The 18,175-nt window shown below is 51.1% G+C and overlaps 1 protein-coding gene across 1 annotated transcript in view; it reads right to left on the reverse strand.

Moving 5' to 3' along the window:
* The window catches only part of INSRR (insulin receptor related receptor), a gene marked incomplete at its 5' end in the record, with an annotated part of 31,431 nt that extends 15,195 nt beyond the window's left edge, over positions 1 to 16,236 (reverse strand). Inside the window, 7 exons of the mRNA XM_084866691.1 lie at positions 9,393 to 9,519; positions 9,710 to 9,924; positions 10,063 to 10,207; positions 10,410 to 10,552; positions 10,638 to 10,941; positions 12,460 to 13,011; positions 16,152 to 16,236. Coding sequence (XP_084722817.1) covers positions 9,393 to 9,519; positions 9,710 to 9,924; positions 10,063 to 10,207; positions 10,410 to 10,552; positions 10,638 to 10,941; positions 12,460 to 13,011; positions 16,152 to 16,236 — 1,571 coding nt within the window. The remainder of the gene's footprint in view (positions 1 to 9,392; positions 9,520 to 9,709; positions 9,925 to 10,062; positions 10,208 to 10,409; positions 10,553 to 10,637; positions 10,942 to 12,459; positions 13,012 to 16,151) is intronic.
* Between the last annotated feature and the right edge of the window lie 1,939 nt (positions 16,237 to 18,175).

Here is an 18,175-nt window from a genome sequence, read left to right on the forward strand (position 1 = left end):
AGCTGCAGAAGCTGCAGCCACTGTGGCAGCAGAGGCAAAAACGCGCGCACTGGGACCGTAGAAATCTGTGTCCACAAAAGCCCCCCTTTGTTGGGTCTGGCGTGATTCGAGAGAGTGGACGGGGATCCTCAAGGTTGCTAATAGTGGGGTTCTCTAGGGAGCAACTCATTCTGATCTGACACGGAAGGAGAACATAGGAGTTGGAAAGAACATAGGAGTTTGTTTGTAAGTGCATGCAGACTGGCCCATCGCGCACCTAGGCTGGTTCCCCTGCAACCCTTTGATTCTGATTACAAAGGAGACCACCCAGATTGGCTGGCCCTAAGAAACAGCAGGGGAAAACTGCTTTTCTGGGAGCTGAGAAGCAGAGCAGGGAGAAATCACCCAGGATTCAGCTCCAAGGCAAAAAAACGGAATTGAGTGCCATAGAAAAAGAAGGCTAGAGCAGCCAAAAAGACAGGGACATCAATCCAGAAACACTGCCACCTAGGGGCTGGAGTACAAACTAACTGTGTTTATTACTAGTTTTATTTGAACAAAACCCAAGAAACTAAGGAATCGCCACCTTAAAATCAAGGACTAGTTTACAACACTGAGGTGCAGCACAATGCAGGGAACTGCAATACTGTCTGGACTGAGAAACAGGCGGGCCAAACAGAATAACAGAAGAAGTGAATGGCCTTTACAACTGCACACTTTTTTTTGCTAATTTTTTTTATTTTTTATTTTATTTTCATTTTTTGCATCTTTTACTTAAGAAACGAATTTTTTCCTTTTTTCCTCACTTGATTTTAACTTTTTTTAAAAAAATATATTTTATTGATTTTTGTACAGAGAGGAAGGGAGAGAGATAGAGAGTTAGAAACATTGATGAGAGAGAGTCATCGATCAGCCGCCTCTTGCACACCCCCTACTGGGGATATGCCTGCAACCAAGGTACATGCCCTTGACCGGAATCGAACCCAGGGCCCTTCAGTCCCCAAGCCGATGCTCTGTCCATTGAGCCAAACCGGTCCCGGCTTGATTTTAACTTTTTAATTATTACAGTTTTAGGTTCAATCAGCATTATTACTACTGCTATTTTAATTTTTTTTAAGTGCCACTTTATTTTCTCTTATTTTACATTGGAATTAGTGTTCTTCATTTTATTTTCGTTACTTCTTTTTCATTTTTTAAAATATTTTTTAAATTAAATTTTTACAGAGAAGAAGAGAGAGGGATAGAGAGTTAGAAATATCGATGAGAGAGAACCATCAATCAGCTGCCTCTTGCACCCCCCCCCCCACTGGGGATGTGCCTGCAGCCAAGGTACATGCCCTTGACCGGAATCGAACCTGGGACCCTTCAGTCAGCAGGCCGATGCTCTATCGACTGAGCCAAACCGGTTTCGGCTTCATTTGTCCTTTAACATTGTTTAACCCTATCTCAACACGACCTTTACACCATCATTCTCTTCCTAACCTTCCCTCTTTTGCTATCCTGTTTATCTTAACACTTTCCTGCTTTAGATTTTCCCTACTCTTTCTGTCTTCCCTCTGCTAAAATTTCTACCCTACTTATATATCTAATTTCCAATCCCCTGTGCCAAGTGCATACACACCCCTCTCTGAGCTGTATTAACTAGCAAAAAAAAAAAAAAAAAAAAAAAATTGTTTTCCTCTCTGTCCTTTTGATGCTGTTTGGGGGAATGTTGATTATATTGTATTTTTATGCTTTTTAATGAGAGTATTTTTCTTATTCTTTTGTTGCTGTTGCTTGGTATTTTATTATTTTATTTTATTTTATTAATTTATTTTTTTACTTCTGTGTTCCTTCCTTTGCTGGATATTAGTGGGTGCTGTAGATTGTATTATTCTCCAGGTACTGCTGCCAGCATTTGCTGGGGTTAGTGGTTGTTCTATTGAAATTATCTCCCCATATATATAGTTTATTCCCCTTTTATCTCTAGTCTCTTTCCTCTCTCTCTCTCTTTCTCTCTCTCTCTCTCTCTCCCTCCCTCCCTCCCTCCCTCCCTCTTTTCCTACACTTGATCTTAGTCAAAAGGCCGAGAAGTGATCTCTCTCCCTCTTTTTCTTCTCCCTGTTTCCCAATTTCACTATGACACTCCTCTCTCTCTCTCTCTCTCTCTCTCTCTCTCTCTGTCTCTCTGTCTCTCTCTCTCTCTCTCTCTCTCTCTATATATATATATATATATATATATATATATATATATATATATATATATATATATTTTTTTTTTTTTCCCCCCCCTATCTTTTTCTTTTGCTCCATCCCTCTTCTCTTTCTCTCCTATCGCCTAATTTGCCTTTCTCTAGTGGTCACCTTTATTGGAGGGTATTAATATCGCAAATACATTTCGGTTCAGTGCCTTCTGTGTTGTACCTGGTTGTGTTGTATCTTGTGCCTTTAAATCAATGCAGGAGAGAGAGATATACATAATCAGACATCCTGAAAAGAGAGAACATGGGGAGACAAAGAAACAGCCCACAAATGAAAGAAAAGCAGGCATCACCAGAAAAGGAAGTAAACGAGTTAGCGGCAAGCAACCTACCAGAGCAAGAATTCAGAGTAATGATCATAAGATGGCTAAAAATAATGGAAGACAAATTTGACAATGAGTAAGACCCAAGAGGAAATGAAAAAGAACCAAGAGGAAATGAAGATGAATCAAGAAGAAATGAAAAATTACATCACTACTATGAAGAACTCAATAGAAAGCATCAAGAGCAGACTAGAAGAAGCAGAGGACCGCATCAATGAGCTAGAAGACAAGATGGAAAAAAATACCCAATTAGAGCAGCTTCTAGAAAAAAAAAAATTAAAAAGCAAGAGGAGAGCCTACGGGAACTTTGGGACAATACAAAACAAAACAATATTAGAATAATAGGGGTTCCAGAAGGAAAGGAAACTGAGGAAGACATAGAAAACGTATTTCAAGAAATAATGACAGAAAACTTTCCTGAGATAGAGAAGAAAAAACCCACACAAATCCAAGATGCTCGCAGAGTCCCAAGCAAAATTAATCCCAGAAGACAGACGCCAAGGCACATTAAATTGGCAAACACCAATGACAAAGTAAGAATCTTAAAAGCAGCCAGAGAGAGAAAGTTACATATAAAGGAACCCCCATTAGACTAGCAACTGATTTCTCAACAGAAACTCATCAGGCCAGAAGGGAATGGGATGAAATATACAAAGTCATGCAAAGGAAGGGTCTGAATCCAAGAATACTGTACCCAGCAAGGCTATCAATCAAAATTGAAGGTGAAATCAGGAGCTTCACAGATAAAAAAAAGACTAAAGGAATTTATCTCCACCAAACCAGCAATGCAAGAAATGCTAAAGGGTCTACTGTAAAAATAAAGAAATAGGAAGCAAAGAAGGAACACAGGGGTATAGAATAAAAATGGTGTCAAATAAGTACCTATCAATAATAATTGTAAATGTAAATGGATTAAATGCTCCAATCAAAAGACATAGTGTAACAGATTGGATAAGAAAACAAGACCCATATATCTGCTGTCTACAAGAAACCCACTTCAGAAAAAAAGATGCACACTGACTGAGGGTGAAGGGATGGAAAAAGGTTTTCCAGATGAATGGAAATGAAAAAAAAGCTGGGATAGCAATACTTATATCTGAAAAATTAGACCTCAAAGTGAAGAGCATAACAAGAGATAATGAAGGGCACTTCATAATACTAAAGGGAGCAATCCAACAAGAAGAAATAACCCTGGTAAACATATATGCATCCAATACAGGAGCACCCAAATACATAAACTGCTGGAGGACACTAAGGGAGAGATTAATAGCAATACAATCATAGTAGGAGATTTTAATACCCTACTGTCACCTTTGGACAAATCATCTAAACAAAAAATCAGCAAAGAAATATCCTAAATGATGCACTAGACCAGATGGAATTAATCGACATCTTCAGAACATTCCACCCCAAAGCCACAGAATATACATTCTTCTCAAGTGCACATGGGACATTCTCAAAGATAGACCACATGTTGGGACATAGGCAAAGTCTCTTCAAATTCAAGAAGATAGAAATCATATCAAGCATCTTCTCAGATCATAGTGGCATAAAACTGGAAATTAACTACAATAAAAATAATCCAAAGAAATCAAACACATTGAGATTAAACAGCATGCTATTAAACAAGGACTGGGTTACCAGAGAAATCAAGGAAGAAATTAAAAACATCCTGGCAACAAATGACAATGAAAACACAACAATCCAAAATCTATGGAACATAGCAAAAGCAGTTTTGAGAGGGAAGTTCATATCTCTACAAGCCTATTGCAAAAAACAAGAAAAAAATGGTAACAAATTATCTAACTCTACAACTCAAAGAGTTAGAAAAAGAGCAACAAGAAAAACCCAGTGTAAGCAGAAGGAAGGAAATAATAAAAATCAGAGCGGAGATAAATGACACAGAGACCAAAGAAATAATACATAAGATCAACAAAACCAAGAGCTGGTTCTTTGAAAGGATAAACAAGATTGATGAACCTCTAGCCAGGCTAACCAAGAAACAAAGAGAGAGGACTCAAATAAACAAAATCAGAAATGAAATAACAACAGATCCCGCCGAAATACAAAGGATTGTAACAAAATACTATGAACAACTCTATTGCAACAAACTGGATAACCTGGAGGAAATGGACATATTCCTAGAAAAATACTACCTTCCAAAATTCAATCAGGAAGAATCTAAAAATCTCAATAGACCAGTGACTTGGGAAGAAATTGAAACAGTCATCAAAAAGCTTCCAGCAAACAAACGCCCAGGGCCAGATGGCTTCACAGGAGAGTTTTACCAAACATTCAAGGAAGAACTAAAACCTATCCTCCACAGACTATTCCAAAAAATTCAAGAGGAAGGAACACTTCCAAACTCCTTCTATGAAGCCAGCATCATCCTAATACCAAAACCAAATAAAGACAACTCAATGTCAAGACAGTCTCTTCAATAAATGGTGTTGGGAAAATTGGACAGATACATGCAAAAGAATGAAACTAGATAACCAACTTACACCATACACAAAAATAAACTCAAAATGGATACAGGACTTAAACATAAGACGGGAAACCATAAAAATACTTGAGGCATCCACAAACAGCAAAATCTCAGACATATGCCAAAAGAACTTCTTCACTGATACTGCCCCTATGGCAATGGAAACTAAAGAAAAAATAAACAAATGGGACTACATCAAAATAAAAAGCTTTTTTTACAGCAAAAGAAACCATCAACAAAACAACAAGAAAGCCCACTGTATGGGAGAACATATTTGCAATTGTTATCACTGATAAAGGTTTAATCTCCAACATCTACAGACAGCTTATACAACTTAATAAAATGACCCAATTAAAAAATGGGCAATGGATTTAAATAGAATCTTCTCAAAAGAAGACAGAAGGAAGGCCAAGAGGCACATGAAAACACGCTCAAAGTCACTAATTATCCGAGAGATGCAAATCAAAATAACAATGTGGTACCATCTCACACCTGTCAGAATGGCCAACATCAACAAATCAACAAACGACAAGTGTTTGCAAGGTTGCGGAGAAAAAGGAACCATTGTGCACTGCTGGTGGGAATGTAGACTGGTACAACCACTGTGGAGAACAGTATGGAGCTTCCTCAAAAAACTGAAAATGGAACTCTCATTTGACCCAGTAATCTCACTCCTAGGAATATATCCCAAGAAACTAGAAACACCAATCAGAAAGGATATATGCACCCCTATATTCATAGCAGCACAATTTACAATAGCTAGGATTTGGAAAACAGCCTAGGTGCCCATCAGCAGATGACTGGATCCAAAAACTATGGTATATCTACACAATGGAATATTATGCTGCCATAAGAAAGAAAAAATTCTCATCATTTGCAGCAACATGGATGGAATTGGAGAACACCATGCTGAGTGAAATAAGCCAGTCAATGAAAGAGAAACACCACATGACCTCACTCATTTATGGATAATAAATAACATTATAAACTGATGAACCAAAAGATAGATATAGAGACAGTAAAGCAACAAGCAGACTGTCAAATTACAGCAGGGAGGGTAGGGAGATCTGGGGTAGATAAGATATCAACCTAAGGACTTGTATACATGCACATAAGTACAACTAATGGACACAAAACTCTGGGGAGGGAGGCCATGCATGGGAGGAGGGGAAATGGTATATGTACACAGATAATAATTTAATTTTTAAAAAGTTAAAAAAAAATTAGGTTTAGGTTTAGGCTTAACTAGGCTTAGGCTTAGAATTAACTAGGCTTAGTCTTAACTAGGCTTAGCTTAGGCTTAACTAGGCTTAGACTTAGGCTTAGGTTTAGGCTTAACTAGGCTTAGGTTTAGGCTTAACTAGGCTTAGGCTTAGGATTAACTAGGCTTAGACTTAACTAGGCTTAGCTTAGGCTTAACTAGGCTTAGACTTATGCTTAGGCTTAAGTTTAACTAGGCTTAGCGCTAAGGCTTAGCTAGGCTTAGGCTTAGTCTTAGGCTTAATTAGGCTTAGGTTTAGGCTTAACTAGGCTTAGGTTTAGGATTAGGATTAACTAGGCTTAGGCTTAACTAGGCTTTGGCTTAGGCTTAACTAGGCTTAGATTTAGGCTTAGGCTTAGATTTAACTAGGCTTAGGCAAAGGCTTAACTAGGTTTAGGGTTAGTCTTAGGCTTAGGCTTAACTAGGCTTAGCTTAGGCTTAACTAGGCTTAGACTTATGCTTAGGCTTAAGTTTAACTAGGCTTAGGCTAAGGCTTAGCTAGGCTTAGGCTTAGTCTTAGGCTTAATTAGGCTTAGGTTTAGGCTTAACTAGGTTTAGGTTTAGGATTAGGATTAACTAGGTTTAGGCTTAACTAGGCTTTGGCTTAGGCTTAACTAGGCTTAGATTTAGGCTTAGGCTTAGATTTAACTAGGCTTAGGCAAAGGCTTAACTAGGTTTAGGGTTAGTCTTAGGCTTAGGCTTAGGCTTAATTAGGCTTAGGCTTAGGCTTAACTAGGCTTAGGCTTAACTAGGCTTAGGCTTAGGCTTAACTAGGTTTAGGCTTATGCTTAACTAGGCTTAGGCTTTGCTTAACTAGGCTTAGGCTTAACTAGGCTTAGGCTTAGCCTTAGGCTTAACTACGTTTAGGCTTATGCTTAACTAGGCTTAGGCTTAGGCTTAACTAGGCTTAGTCTTAGGCTTAGGCTTAACTAGGCTTAGGCTTAGGCTTAACTAGGCTTAGTCTTAGGCTTAGACTTAGGCTTAATTAGGCTTAGGCTTAACTAGGTTTAGGCTTAACTAGGTTTAGACAGGCTTAGGCTTAGGTTTAACTAGGCTTAGGCTAAGGCTTAACTAGGCTTAGGTTTATGCTTAGGCTTAACTAGACTTAGATTTAGGATTAACTAGGCTTAGTCTTAACTAGGCTTAGCTTAGGCTTAACTAGGCTTAGCCTTAGGCTTATGTTTAACTAGGCTTAGGCTTAACTAGGCTTAGGCTTAGGCTTATGCTTAGGCTTAACTAGGCTTAGGCTTAGGCTTAGGCTTAACAAGGCTTAGCCTTAGGCTTATGTTTAACTAGGCTTAGGCTTAACTAGGCTTAGGCTTAGGCTTACGCTTAGGCTTAACTAGGCTTAGGCTTAGGCTTAGGCTTAACAAGGCTTAGCCTTAGGCTTAGGCTTAACTAGGTTTAGACTTAGGCTTAGGCTTAGGTTTAACTAGGCTTAGGCTAAGGCTTAACTAGGCTTAGGCTTTAGTCTTAGTCTTAGGCTTAACTAGGCTTAGGCTTAGGCTTAACTAGGTTTAGACTTAGGCTTAGGCTTAGGTTTAACTAGGCTTAGGCTAAGGCTTAACTAGGCTTAGGCTTAGTCTTAGTCTTAGGCTTAACTAGGTTTAGGCTTAGGCTTAGGCTTAACTAGGTTTAGACAGGCTTAGGCTTAGGTTTAACTAGGCTTAGGCTAAGGCTTAACTAGGCTTAGTCTTAGGCTTAGGCTTAACTAGGCTTAGGTTTATGCTTAGGCTTAACTAGGCTTAGGCTTAACTAGACTTGGATTTAGGATTAACTAGGATTAGTCTTAACTAGGCTTAGCTTAGGCTTAACTAGGCTTAGACTTAGGCTTAGGTTTAACTAGGCTAGGCTTAACTAGGTTTAGGCTTAAGCTTAACTAGGCTAGGCTTAACTAGGCTAGGCTTAACTAGGCTTAGGCTTAGGCTTCACTAAGCTAGGCTTAACTAGGCTAGGCTAAACTAGGCTTGGCTTAGCTAGGCTAGGCTTAACTAGGCTAGGCTAAACTAGGCTTGGCTTAGCTAGGCTAGGCTTAACTAGGCTAGGCTTAACTAGGCTTAGGCTTAGGCTTAACTACGTTTAGGCTTAGGCTTAACTAGGCTTAGCCTTAGGCTTAGGCTTAGGCTTAACTATTGGCTTAGGCTTAGGCTTATGTTTAACTAGGCTTAGGCTTAACTAGGCTTAGGCTTATGCTTAGGCTTAACTAGGCTTAGGCTTATGCTTAGGCTTAACTAGGCTTAGCCTTAGGCTTAGGCTTAACTAGGCTTAGGCTTAGGTTTAACTAGGCTTAGGCTAAGGCTTAATAGGCTTAGGCTTTAGTCTTAGTCTTAGGCTTAACTAGGCTTAGGCTTAGGCTTAACTAGGTTTAGACTTAGGCTTAGGTTTAACTAGGCTTAGGCTAAGGCTTAACTAGGCTTAGGCTTAGTCTTAGGCTTAACTAGGCTTAGGTTTAGGCTTAGGCTTAACTAGGCTTAGGCTTAACTAGGTAAATAAATAAATAAATAAATAAATAAATAAATAAATAAAACTGGCCAAATTAGTGGTTGCTCCCCAAACCGCTGCTCGGGCAGGAGCATGTGGTCAGTACAGAATATTAGCATAGTGAATAGAAGTTTAATTATCCAAGCCTTCCCAGCGGGCGCCTCTCCCTGGCTCTCAGAACTCCTGACTCCCCACTCCATTTCCCTGGGTGAGGTGAAAGTCACACGGGGAGGGCTGAAGGAGAGGGGAGAGGCCAGAGGCAGTGGACCCTACAGGGAGTGAGACTTAGGGTCCTGGCTTCCTGACTCCGCACAGCACTGCCCTGGCCCGCCTTCTCTGGACTTCAATCTGGATGATTCCCATTCCGCTCCGCCCCTATGGTCCCTGCCCTGGCCCCGCCCCTGCCTATTGACCCTGCCCCGACTGGCCTCGCCCCTAACGTCCCTCTCCTGGTCCCGCCCCGCCCCATTAGCCCCACCCCACCCACCCCGTTAACCCACCGTTGGCCCCGCCCCTATGGCCCCGCCCCCAGCCCAGCCCCGTTGGCCCCGCCCCCAGGGTCCATGCCCTGGTCCCGCCTCCTGTTGGCCCCGCCCCTGGCTGTCCCGGAAGGGACTCACGACTCCTTGTAGTACACGATGAAACTGAGTAGGTCTCGGGCCTCCAGCGGCTCGTAGCGCTCCCAGCGCAGCAGGATGCGGTTGGTCTCGGTCACGTTGGACACGAAGCGCAGGGTGCGAGTCTGGCCTGGGGGTGGCGAGTGGCGAACACCTGCTCTTCACCGCCTACGTCCAAGCCCCGACCGGGACCCCTCGGCATGCCACCCCCAACGCCGCCCCTGAAGACAAGTTATCACCCTGCCCGCGCCAAGCACTCCCTCCCACCCGGCTGCAGGCTGCACGGGGCTGCGGGGTCGGGGTCGGGGCTGGGGCCTCACAGGCAGCGCGGTCTCCGTTGGTCCGGGGGTTGATCTCCGCCTTGTTCTGCCGGCCCCGCGTGCCCGTCACCTGCTCCAAGTGGTAAATGTGCTCCAGGCAGAGGCGTGGGTTGAAAGCGAAGTAGATCTTGCCCACAGGGATGGTGAGCCCCGCGGCCACCCAGGACCCCAGTTGCTGGAGGTTCTGGTTGTCCAGCACGTACAGAGTGTAGTTCCTGGGGGCCGGAGGGGACCTTGTTCCAAACGGGAGGTGGGGGCAGGGTGGGGAGGAGGTGCCTTATGGGCTCCTCTTGGGCGCGTAGGGGAGGTGTGGTCAGAAGGAGCTGGTCAGAGGCTTGCTCCCGACCCCTTACCCGTCCACCATGGCATCTCCCCGGATTAGTTTGAGGTTCTTGAAAAAGCCCAGGGACACGAGGGCAAAGGAGTGCTTGATTTTGAGGAAGCCGGTGATGGTCTCCACCAGCCCCAGGCTGTGCTGCAGCTCCTGCTCCAGGTTGTCTGGGGAGAGGGAGGACAGGGTTGGGGCTCGGGCCAGGGCAGGGAACGTGGTGGGTCCCCCAGGGGAGGGGGCTAAGTGGGAGGCAGGGAAGGGGGGTGGTCAGCCCGGGACCCAGGGTAATGGGAAGTGGGCCGCTGTAAGGGGCGTGGCAGGGGAAGGGCGTGGTCAAGAGAGAGGTATGGCCCGGGGGAAGGTACTAACAGCCCTGGCGAAGATTGAGGATGAGACTCCCCTCCACGTGGGTGCAGCCCACCAGATCCTGTGCCACCTGGACCGAGTCGATAGTCTTGGTGCCCACCTTGCACTCTTTGGGGCACAGCCCCTCACACTTGTGGCAGAATATGCTGGCGGGGGCAAGCAGAGGGTGTGGCATGAGCCCGGGACCTTCTCGATACTCCAAGGGGTGATGCCCACCCGCCCTACACTCACCTACTGCCATTCCGGGTGAAGCCTGGAGGGCACTGGGCCAGGCACCTGCCCTGGTGGATGCCAAAGGTGGAGGGGAGGCTGGGCACCGAGCGCAGGCTGGCACAGAGCTCGGCCGTGACACAGCGCCACGACTCGTGCTGGTAGGTGCCCGGAGGGCAGGCCTGGTGGCAGGCGCCCTGGAAGTAGAAGTGGCGGCAGGCAACGCAGGCACCGGGGTCATCCGGCCGGCTGCAGCCCCCCAGGCACTCCACGTGGCAGCACTCACCCCCGGGGGTGCAGGCCAGCCCGTGGGGACAGGGGCACACTGTGGGCAGAGCGCTGTGTGAGACTGCATCCAGCCCCCGTGGTCCTGGCCCCGCCCCCTCCTCCTGGGTAACCCTCTCAGTGTGAACCCACATCGCTCCCATTCAGATACCACCGGCCGCCGACTTCCCCGGGCAGGGGCTCCTGAGGACAAGGACCGTGGCCCCCCTCCGTGGCTCCCCGCCTCCCCCAGTGCCTGGTCAGGGGTGTCAGAACCGGCACAGAGCAGTGACCTTGTCCATCAGGGTTGCTGCTCCCCCGCCTGCTGTCCTGTCTAGGCCTGGTGCCCAGATCGTCGCTGGGCATGGGGCCAGGGGGAAACAGACAGCTTCTCCTGAGTAGCGTGGCCCCGGGCAAGGTGGGCCTGGGAGTGTGTGGAAGAAGAAATGCCCACCACTGGGCATGTCACCCAGGCCCCTGCCCACACCTCCTCCCTCTCCAGCTCTCTGCCCGGGGTGGGAGGCAGCCCCCAGCAAAAGCGGGTGGTTTGGGGCTGGGGAAGCGATGGCCTGGGAACTCTGCACGGGGGCAGCTGCGTGTCTGCGGGAGCGTGCATGTGGCGGGGGTCAGCCGGGGCATGTTGACACTGTACACGCGAGAGGCCATGAGAGAGGCCGTGCAGCAGCTGTGTTTACAGCCAACAGGGAGGCTGCGGGGAGGTGGGGCTGGGAGGATACAGTGGGGATCTGGTTACTCCTCTGCCCCGATGCCGAGGGTGAGGGAAGCTCATCTCCACAAACTGTTGGAAAGAGCCCCAGTTTTGGGGGACCCCAGCTCTGCTCCCCAGACTCTGAAAGGTCTGCCTCTCCTCCCCTAGATCTTTCTATCCCTCCTCCCCCCACCATCCCCTTCTTATCCAACTCCCCGCTTTCTCTCTTTCTTCCTCTGCATGCACTTTACTTCCTAAAGAACCTCCCACCTCACCTATTTGTTCTCATCTGTCCTGTCCTTCATCTGCCACTTCCTTCCTTCTCCCTCCCAGCTCACCCTGGGCCGCCTGTGCTGCGGTCACTTCTCTCCGGGCCAGAACTGCTACCACAGCCTCGGTGGTTTACAGAATAGCTCGTCCCTCATAACAACGCTGCCATCTTTTTACAGATAAGGAAAGTGGGGCACCGAGAGGCTAAAAGAACATAGCCAGGAAGCAGTAGAGCTGAGATTTGAACCCAGGCCATCTGGCTTTGTACTTAACCACTGCCCTGAACTGCTTCGTGTGCTGCTGTCCTGTATCCATTCGTGCCTACCCTTCCCCCCCATGCCCACCTTGTACCTGCCCTTGACTTTCTCCATTCCTACCGGATGCCATCTAGCGCCTACATCTTGACTACCTTATGCTACACCAGTTATTTCCCTTCCCTAAGCTTCCGTTTCCTCCTCTGCAAAACCACGGTGCCTGCCCCTTGGGTGGCTGAGGACCGAGATGAACCGAGGCTGCCAAGCTCTGACCCACACCGCCCCGTGGCCACCCACGGCCCTGCCGTCCCCGTGCCCCCGCGCTGTGTTCTGTGCGAGTGCCCACCTCTCTGGCAGTGGCTGGAGGTCCAGCACCGGTAGTCGGTGTGCCCGCCGAAGGTGGTCCTGGCACAGGGCTCGCCGGTGGCGCCCAGCACGCCGGGACACACGTCGGCGCACTCCTCGCCCAGCTTGTTGCCCACGATGTGGTTGGCGCCGGGGGAGGGCTGCAGCAGGCCCCAGTCGATGGTGGAGAGGTGGCAGAGCTCCTGGTTCTTCTCCACGCGCACGGCCCCGCGCAGCACGGCGCCCAGGCCCGGCAGCCCCAGGTCCCGCAGGTGCGGCATCTCGAAGATGACCAGCGCGTAGCCCAGGAAGAGCCGGGCGCCGCGGATGGCGGCCAGGTTGGGGAAGAGGTCGCGCAGGCTCTCCAGGCCGTAGACGCGGAAGAGCAGCAGGTACTCGGTGACCTGAGTGAGGCGCGGGAAGCTGAGGCCGCGGAAGTCCTCCCCCGTGGCCGTGAACATGAGCAGGATCTGCAGGTGGCCCTCCACCACACTGCAGTTCTCCAGCCGCCACAGCTCCGACACCTCCGAGCGGATGTCCAGGCTGGGGCACACTGCGGGCACACGTGGCAGCCGTGGTCAGAGCGGCGGGGGACCAGGCACTTCTCCCACCCGGCCGCTCCGGAGGGGGGCGCCACGCTGGGAGCGGGACGTGGAGTGGGAGCGGGCTCTGCTGTGGGTGTGGGGTGCCCTCCTCTCGGGGCCTCAGAGGCCTCCCGGGCAGCTTGAGGGGGCTCTCCCGGGTGAGCAGAGGAGCCCCGCTGACCCCCTTCCCCTTCTCCGTGGCCTGCTGCTTCATCATGGCAGCAGACCCCAGATCTAAAGCCACCCCGACTCCTTCCCTTTCCTCAGCCCACGCCCCAGGGGCTCTGTCCTGAACACACATCCAGAGTCCAGCCTCCGGCCGCCAGCTTTCCTGCTCTCCCATTTTCCCCACCACCGTCTTCTCCCGGATCGGCAGCAGTAGCCTCCCAGACAGTCGCTCCACCCCCACCCTGGCCCCTCTTCGGCCTGTTCTCCACGTTATAGCCAGAAGGGTCTTCTCAGAACAGAGGTTGGACCACAGTCCCTCACTGCTCATAACGTCCCAGCGGCCCCCATATCACTGAAAAGCCAAGGTCCTCCCCACAAGTCCTCTGCAGCCTCGCTGCCATCATCCCTCCCACCCCCTCTTCTGCAGCCACATGACCATTTGGCTGTGTCTCACACAAGCCAGCCAAACTGGTCCTGAGGCCTTTGCACCTTCTGATCCCTTGGGCTAGAAATTCTTCTCTCTCAACCGCTCCCTTGGCCCCTTTAAGTCTTTGCTCCAATGTCACCTCTGACCATCCTATTTAAAATTGTGACATGCTTTATTTTTTTTCCCATGATTCTTAACCCTGGCTAATACACAACTTATTTATTTTGTTTACGGTGAACTCCAGAAAGCAGGGATCTCTGTATAATCTTTGCTGTGTCCTTGGTGCCTAGTACAGTGCTTGGCACAAAATTGGCGCTCAACAAATATTTGATGAATGAATGAATTCTGTGACTGGGGATCAGTGGTCTGAGCTTCATATACTCTGCTTCTCTCCCAGACCTAAAGGAACTGGATGCCTGGCCCCTGCATTTGTTTACTTTCAAAGGGACCTTCCATGGCTCCGCATTGCCAAAAGCTCAAGTTTAAGTTCCTCAGCCTGACATGTGGGTGTTGAGAAACTGATCCCACTAGTATCTAAAGCCTCAGAAGGGTTCCTCACCCCGCTAGTACCTTCAGCTCTTGTCCCGCGAGCCTCAGGTCCAGTCCCCTACCCGTTCCCTGACCCTTTGACCCCCGAGTTCATCACTTTCCCTTCAGGCTCAGCAGCACTTAGTCCGGCCCCCACCCTACACTACCGGGCGCGTTGCCTCAACATTGCTCTCTATGTCTATGTCACCCCTCCACGGAGGATACTTATTGAGGCCAGGGCCCTTGTCAATCATCTCTGCATCCCCCATGGTACCCAGTTCAGGGCTGGAAGCCCCGGGCACTCAGGAACCATGGGTTGAATTGGTGGACACCTGGACCCCAAGTCTACTCCATGAGGACCCGATACGTCTGGCTTCTCCAGGGTCCCAGTCCCACTTCCCTTTCTCTCCCTAAGGCACCGAGGGCCATTCCCCTCAGTGGGCCACCTGGTCCCTGCACTCACTTGCTCCCAAGCATCCTTTCCATGCTCCCGGCTAGGAAAGATTCAGGTCTGAATTCTTCCACTTGCCATTCAAGTCTTGCTCGCCTCTCCAGCCTCTACTCCCTCCCTTTCTCCCCAGCCCTCAGCCACATCACAGGGGTCACCCATCACAGGCCCCTCCCCCGGTGGCTAACAGTGGGGTGGACAGGAGAGGCTGGCCCCCTGAGCTTACTCCACACCTTCTCTGGTGGCCACTAATGGTCCCCGTGCTCAGCTCTGCACAGCAACTCCGTGAGTGTGTGTGAGCACACGCAGGCACACGCACAGACACAGAAGAGAGGGAGGATGAGAAACACTTCTGTCCCCTCCACACAGAGGCCAATCAGGCTCTAGGAGGCAGATGGGGGTTCTCTCTGTGCCCAGTGCCGCTTCCCATCATCCCCTCTGCCTCTCTAGGGCTCCCCTGATGGGAGTCATTTGGAAAAACAAATCTCCGACCTTCACAGTTTAACCCTCGCCTGCTCCCCCTCAGGGCATGGCCCCGTGCGGAGCTTCACTGGGAAAGGGACAGCTGGGTCCCCTGACCAAACACCAACCCGCCATGCCTCCAGGGACGTGCTCCTGTCCTGACAACCGTGATTCTGGCTGGCATTTTCTGTGCCCAGCCCTGGCACAGCAGTGGGGGAGGGGGAGCAGTGCCAGGGAGGGGCTCTGCCTTGAAGAGAGAGCCTCTGTGCCTCTTCAGGGACCCCCTACCCCAACCCATTGGCATCGTTTTTTGTCTTCCTGCCCCAGAAAGCCCCCAGCCTTAGGGCCTCAGGCAGGCGCCGGCACTGGCCTGGCTGGATTCCTGAGTCCCCCTGAGGCTGGGAGGGAAGCGTGGGTTTGCCAAAGGGACCTCTCTTAATCCTTCTCCTTTTGAATCTTCTCTCCTCAGCGTTTTTCTTCTCCTGACCAATTCCCCAGCACCTCCCCGCCCCCTGCCATGAGGACCCTTTAGTCTCCATGATCTGACCCACCCCAAACCCTCCACACGGGGATTGTCTGGCCTGGGGCCCCGAAAGAAAGTAGCTCCAATGGTATATAGCCCTGCAGGACCCCGGGCTAGCTTTCTCTCTTGCTTTCCTGAGCCTCGGTCTCCTGTCTGCACAATGGGTTCCCTCGTGTGCTTGTGCCTAGTGCTCGGCTGTCGCTCCATTCTGCCCACTTCCCATTCGGGGGCCCTGGGAATGGCCTCCGAGACTCTCCTTCCTCATTTCGGTTCTCATTCAGGCCCTGCTGGGACCACGATTTCACACGTGTGAACTGTGGGCATCTGTTCGTCTCTGTGCTTCAAGGTCCTTCTTACCTCCCAGGGAACCGAGAGGCAAACGCCCTCACGGAGGGAGCTGACTGCTCTTCCTTACGGGAAGCTCTCCTGAGGGCTAACCGCGGTCCTCACACTGAGTAGCTAAATAGATACATTCCAGCTGGAAGCTCAGTGGCTTGGCCTCCCACCTGGCTGGGAGGGAGATGGGGCTCTCAGAGACAGCGCGGGGACTCACCCTTGAGTGTGTCCAGGCTCGATCCCAAGGACAGGAGGGTCACAAGCAGACATGCCACGCACGGCCGCAGTCCGGGCACCGCCATTGTCCCAGTCCTGGCTCTCCAGATGGCTCTGGGCAGAAGGGTCTGGAGGCCCTAAGGGGCACAGAAACACAAGCTTTGGAAGCGAGGAGAAGGGTAGGGACCCAGCCACAAGGAACGCCACACACACAGATATGGCAGGAGCCAGAACGGAGGAATGACAGACAGCCACAGAGACACACACACACACAGTGACAAGCAGCTAGAAACAGACTCAGCGTGAAGCCGGAGACAGGGGAGAGGACAGAGAGGCAGACAGCAGGGGAAGAGACTCAGAGGGGCCCCATGGGGAGATAGATGGTCACAGAGGATGCAGAGCAAAAGGGGTCTCAGAGGCCGACCAGCCTCCAGGGGAGAGAAGCCTGAGGAGCATACAGCGCAGGGCGGCAGCGGGGGTCCAGGAGAGTCCTTTCTAGGTGCGCTCTGCTCCCGAGTTCCCGCTGGCCGCCTCTGCGCCGCGCAGGCAGGGGCTCGGTGCCCCCGCCCCCCGGCCGAAGGGATTGGTTTGTCGGTCTCGGGTCTCTCCGGTCTCTCCGCCCCTCCCGCCAAGCCAAAATATTTAGCCTGACAACTGAGGGGATGGGATGGGGGACAGGTCTGTTGGGGAAATAAGGCCAAAATGCGGGGGAGGGCGCTGGGGAGGGGGGCGTTGGCGAAGAACTGAGTTCCCTGGCGCCGCCCTGAGCTGGGCTGCACCACCCGAGGCGCACAGACAGCCCCGGGTTCTAGGCTCTGCCATCCGGCATTGGCACCTGCCGGGACGCCTGGCAGCCGCGCCCTGGCTGAGCTGAGCGGGCTTGTTGAAACCTGGTGGGAACGTGAATTGTGTGTCTTTAATTGAAAGCCCTTGGCCTCTCCTAGCGCCCCCCCCCCCCCCCCCCCCCCCGGCATCCCTGGAGGCCTCCGTCCCAGCCCCAGCCACATCCCTGGTCCTGGCCACTGTCCCCTTGGAGGGAGCAATCCCCCTGTGGGGCCCCGCCTCTGTCCTTGGCTTCTTGAATCCAGGCTGCTCGGTTGGCCTGGTTTGTCTGCGCGTCCCTGCCTCCGGGAATTGGGGGGGGGGGGGACATAGGGGGGGGCGGTCTGTGCCGGGTTCTGGAGAAGAGAGCCGACACTGCTCTTCCCCTGGAGCACTTGTCTGCACGCCCCCGCCTCCCCCCACCCCGCCCCCGTCCCTCTCATCCTTCTCCTTTCCGCGGCTCTTGAGGCCACGAAAGTGGACGGGGTGTGGGGGCCGGGACGTGCCCCGTGACGCCCGAGTGCTGGGGCCCCAGGGGTTTTCCAGGTGCACGGCCTCCTAAGACCCACGGGTCCCGGCTTCACCCGCCGGCTGCTCCCGCGCCCAAGGAGCTAAGAGAAGATCTATTAATTTCCCCGTGCAAAGATCGATGCTCTTGTCAGGGTGGCGATCGATGCCCGTCCAACCTGGCCCTGCCCGGCCTGGGGCCAGCGCTGGCCAGCCGGGGTCGGGGGTGATGCTGGGTCTGGAGGCGCAGCGCGGGGAGGGGGTGGGGGGGTGGAGAGGGGGACGCCGCAGGCCGCGCCCCCGCCCAGCCGCGGCGGAGCGCACACCTTGGCGCGCTGGCCTCTTGCGCCCCCCTGTGGCCTCTGCTGGAAACGGGCATCTCCGCTCCCTGGTCTCCCTTCTCCCGCTTTTGGGGCCACACCTTCTCTTTCCTCTGACTCTTGATTTTTTCCTTCTCGAGGTCCTGCGTGCGGTCGTTTTGGGGCCCCTTCCCTTTTCTTCCCTGGGGCATAGTGTGTGTTTCACCTGATTTACCCCGAGTGACATCGCACCCTCCCACAGGCACGGGCGCCGTGGGGAGGGAGAGGGGAGACCCGGGCCGGCTAGGATGACCTGGACGGCCACCTTCTCCGGGCTCAGCCCCCTTCCCTCCCCCTAAATGCAGCTGCTGGAGGCTGGGAGACATAACGGATCCAC

Source organism: Pipistrellus hanaki (genome assembly GCF_964339955.1).
Source record: "Pipistrellus hanaki genome assembly, chromosome: 18".
Taxonomy (NCBI): Eukaryota; Metazoa; Chordata; class Mammalia; order Chiroptera; family Vespertilionidae; genus Pipistrellus; species Pipistrellus hanaki.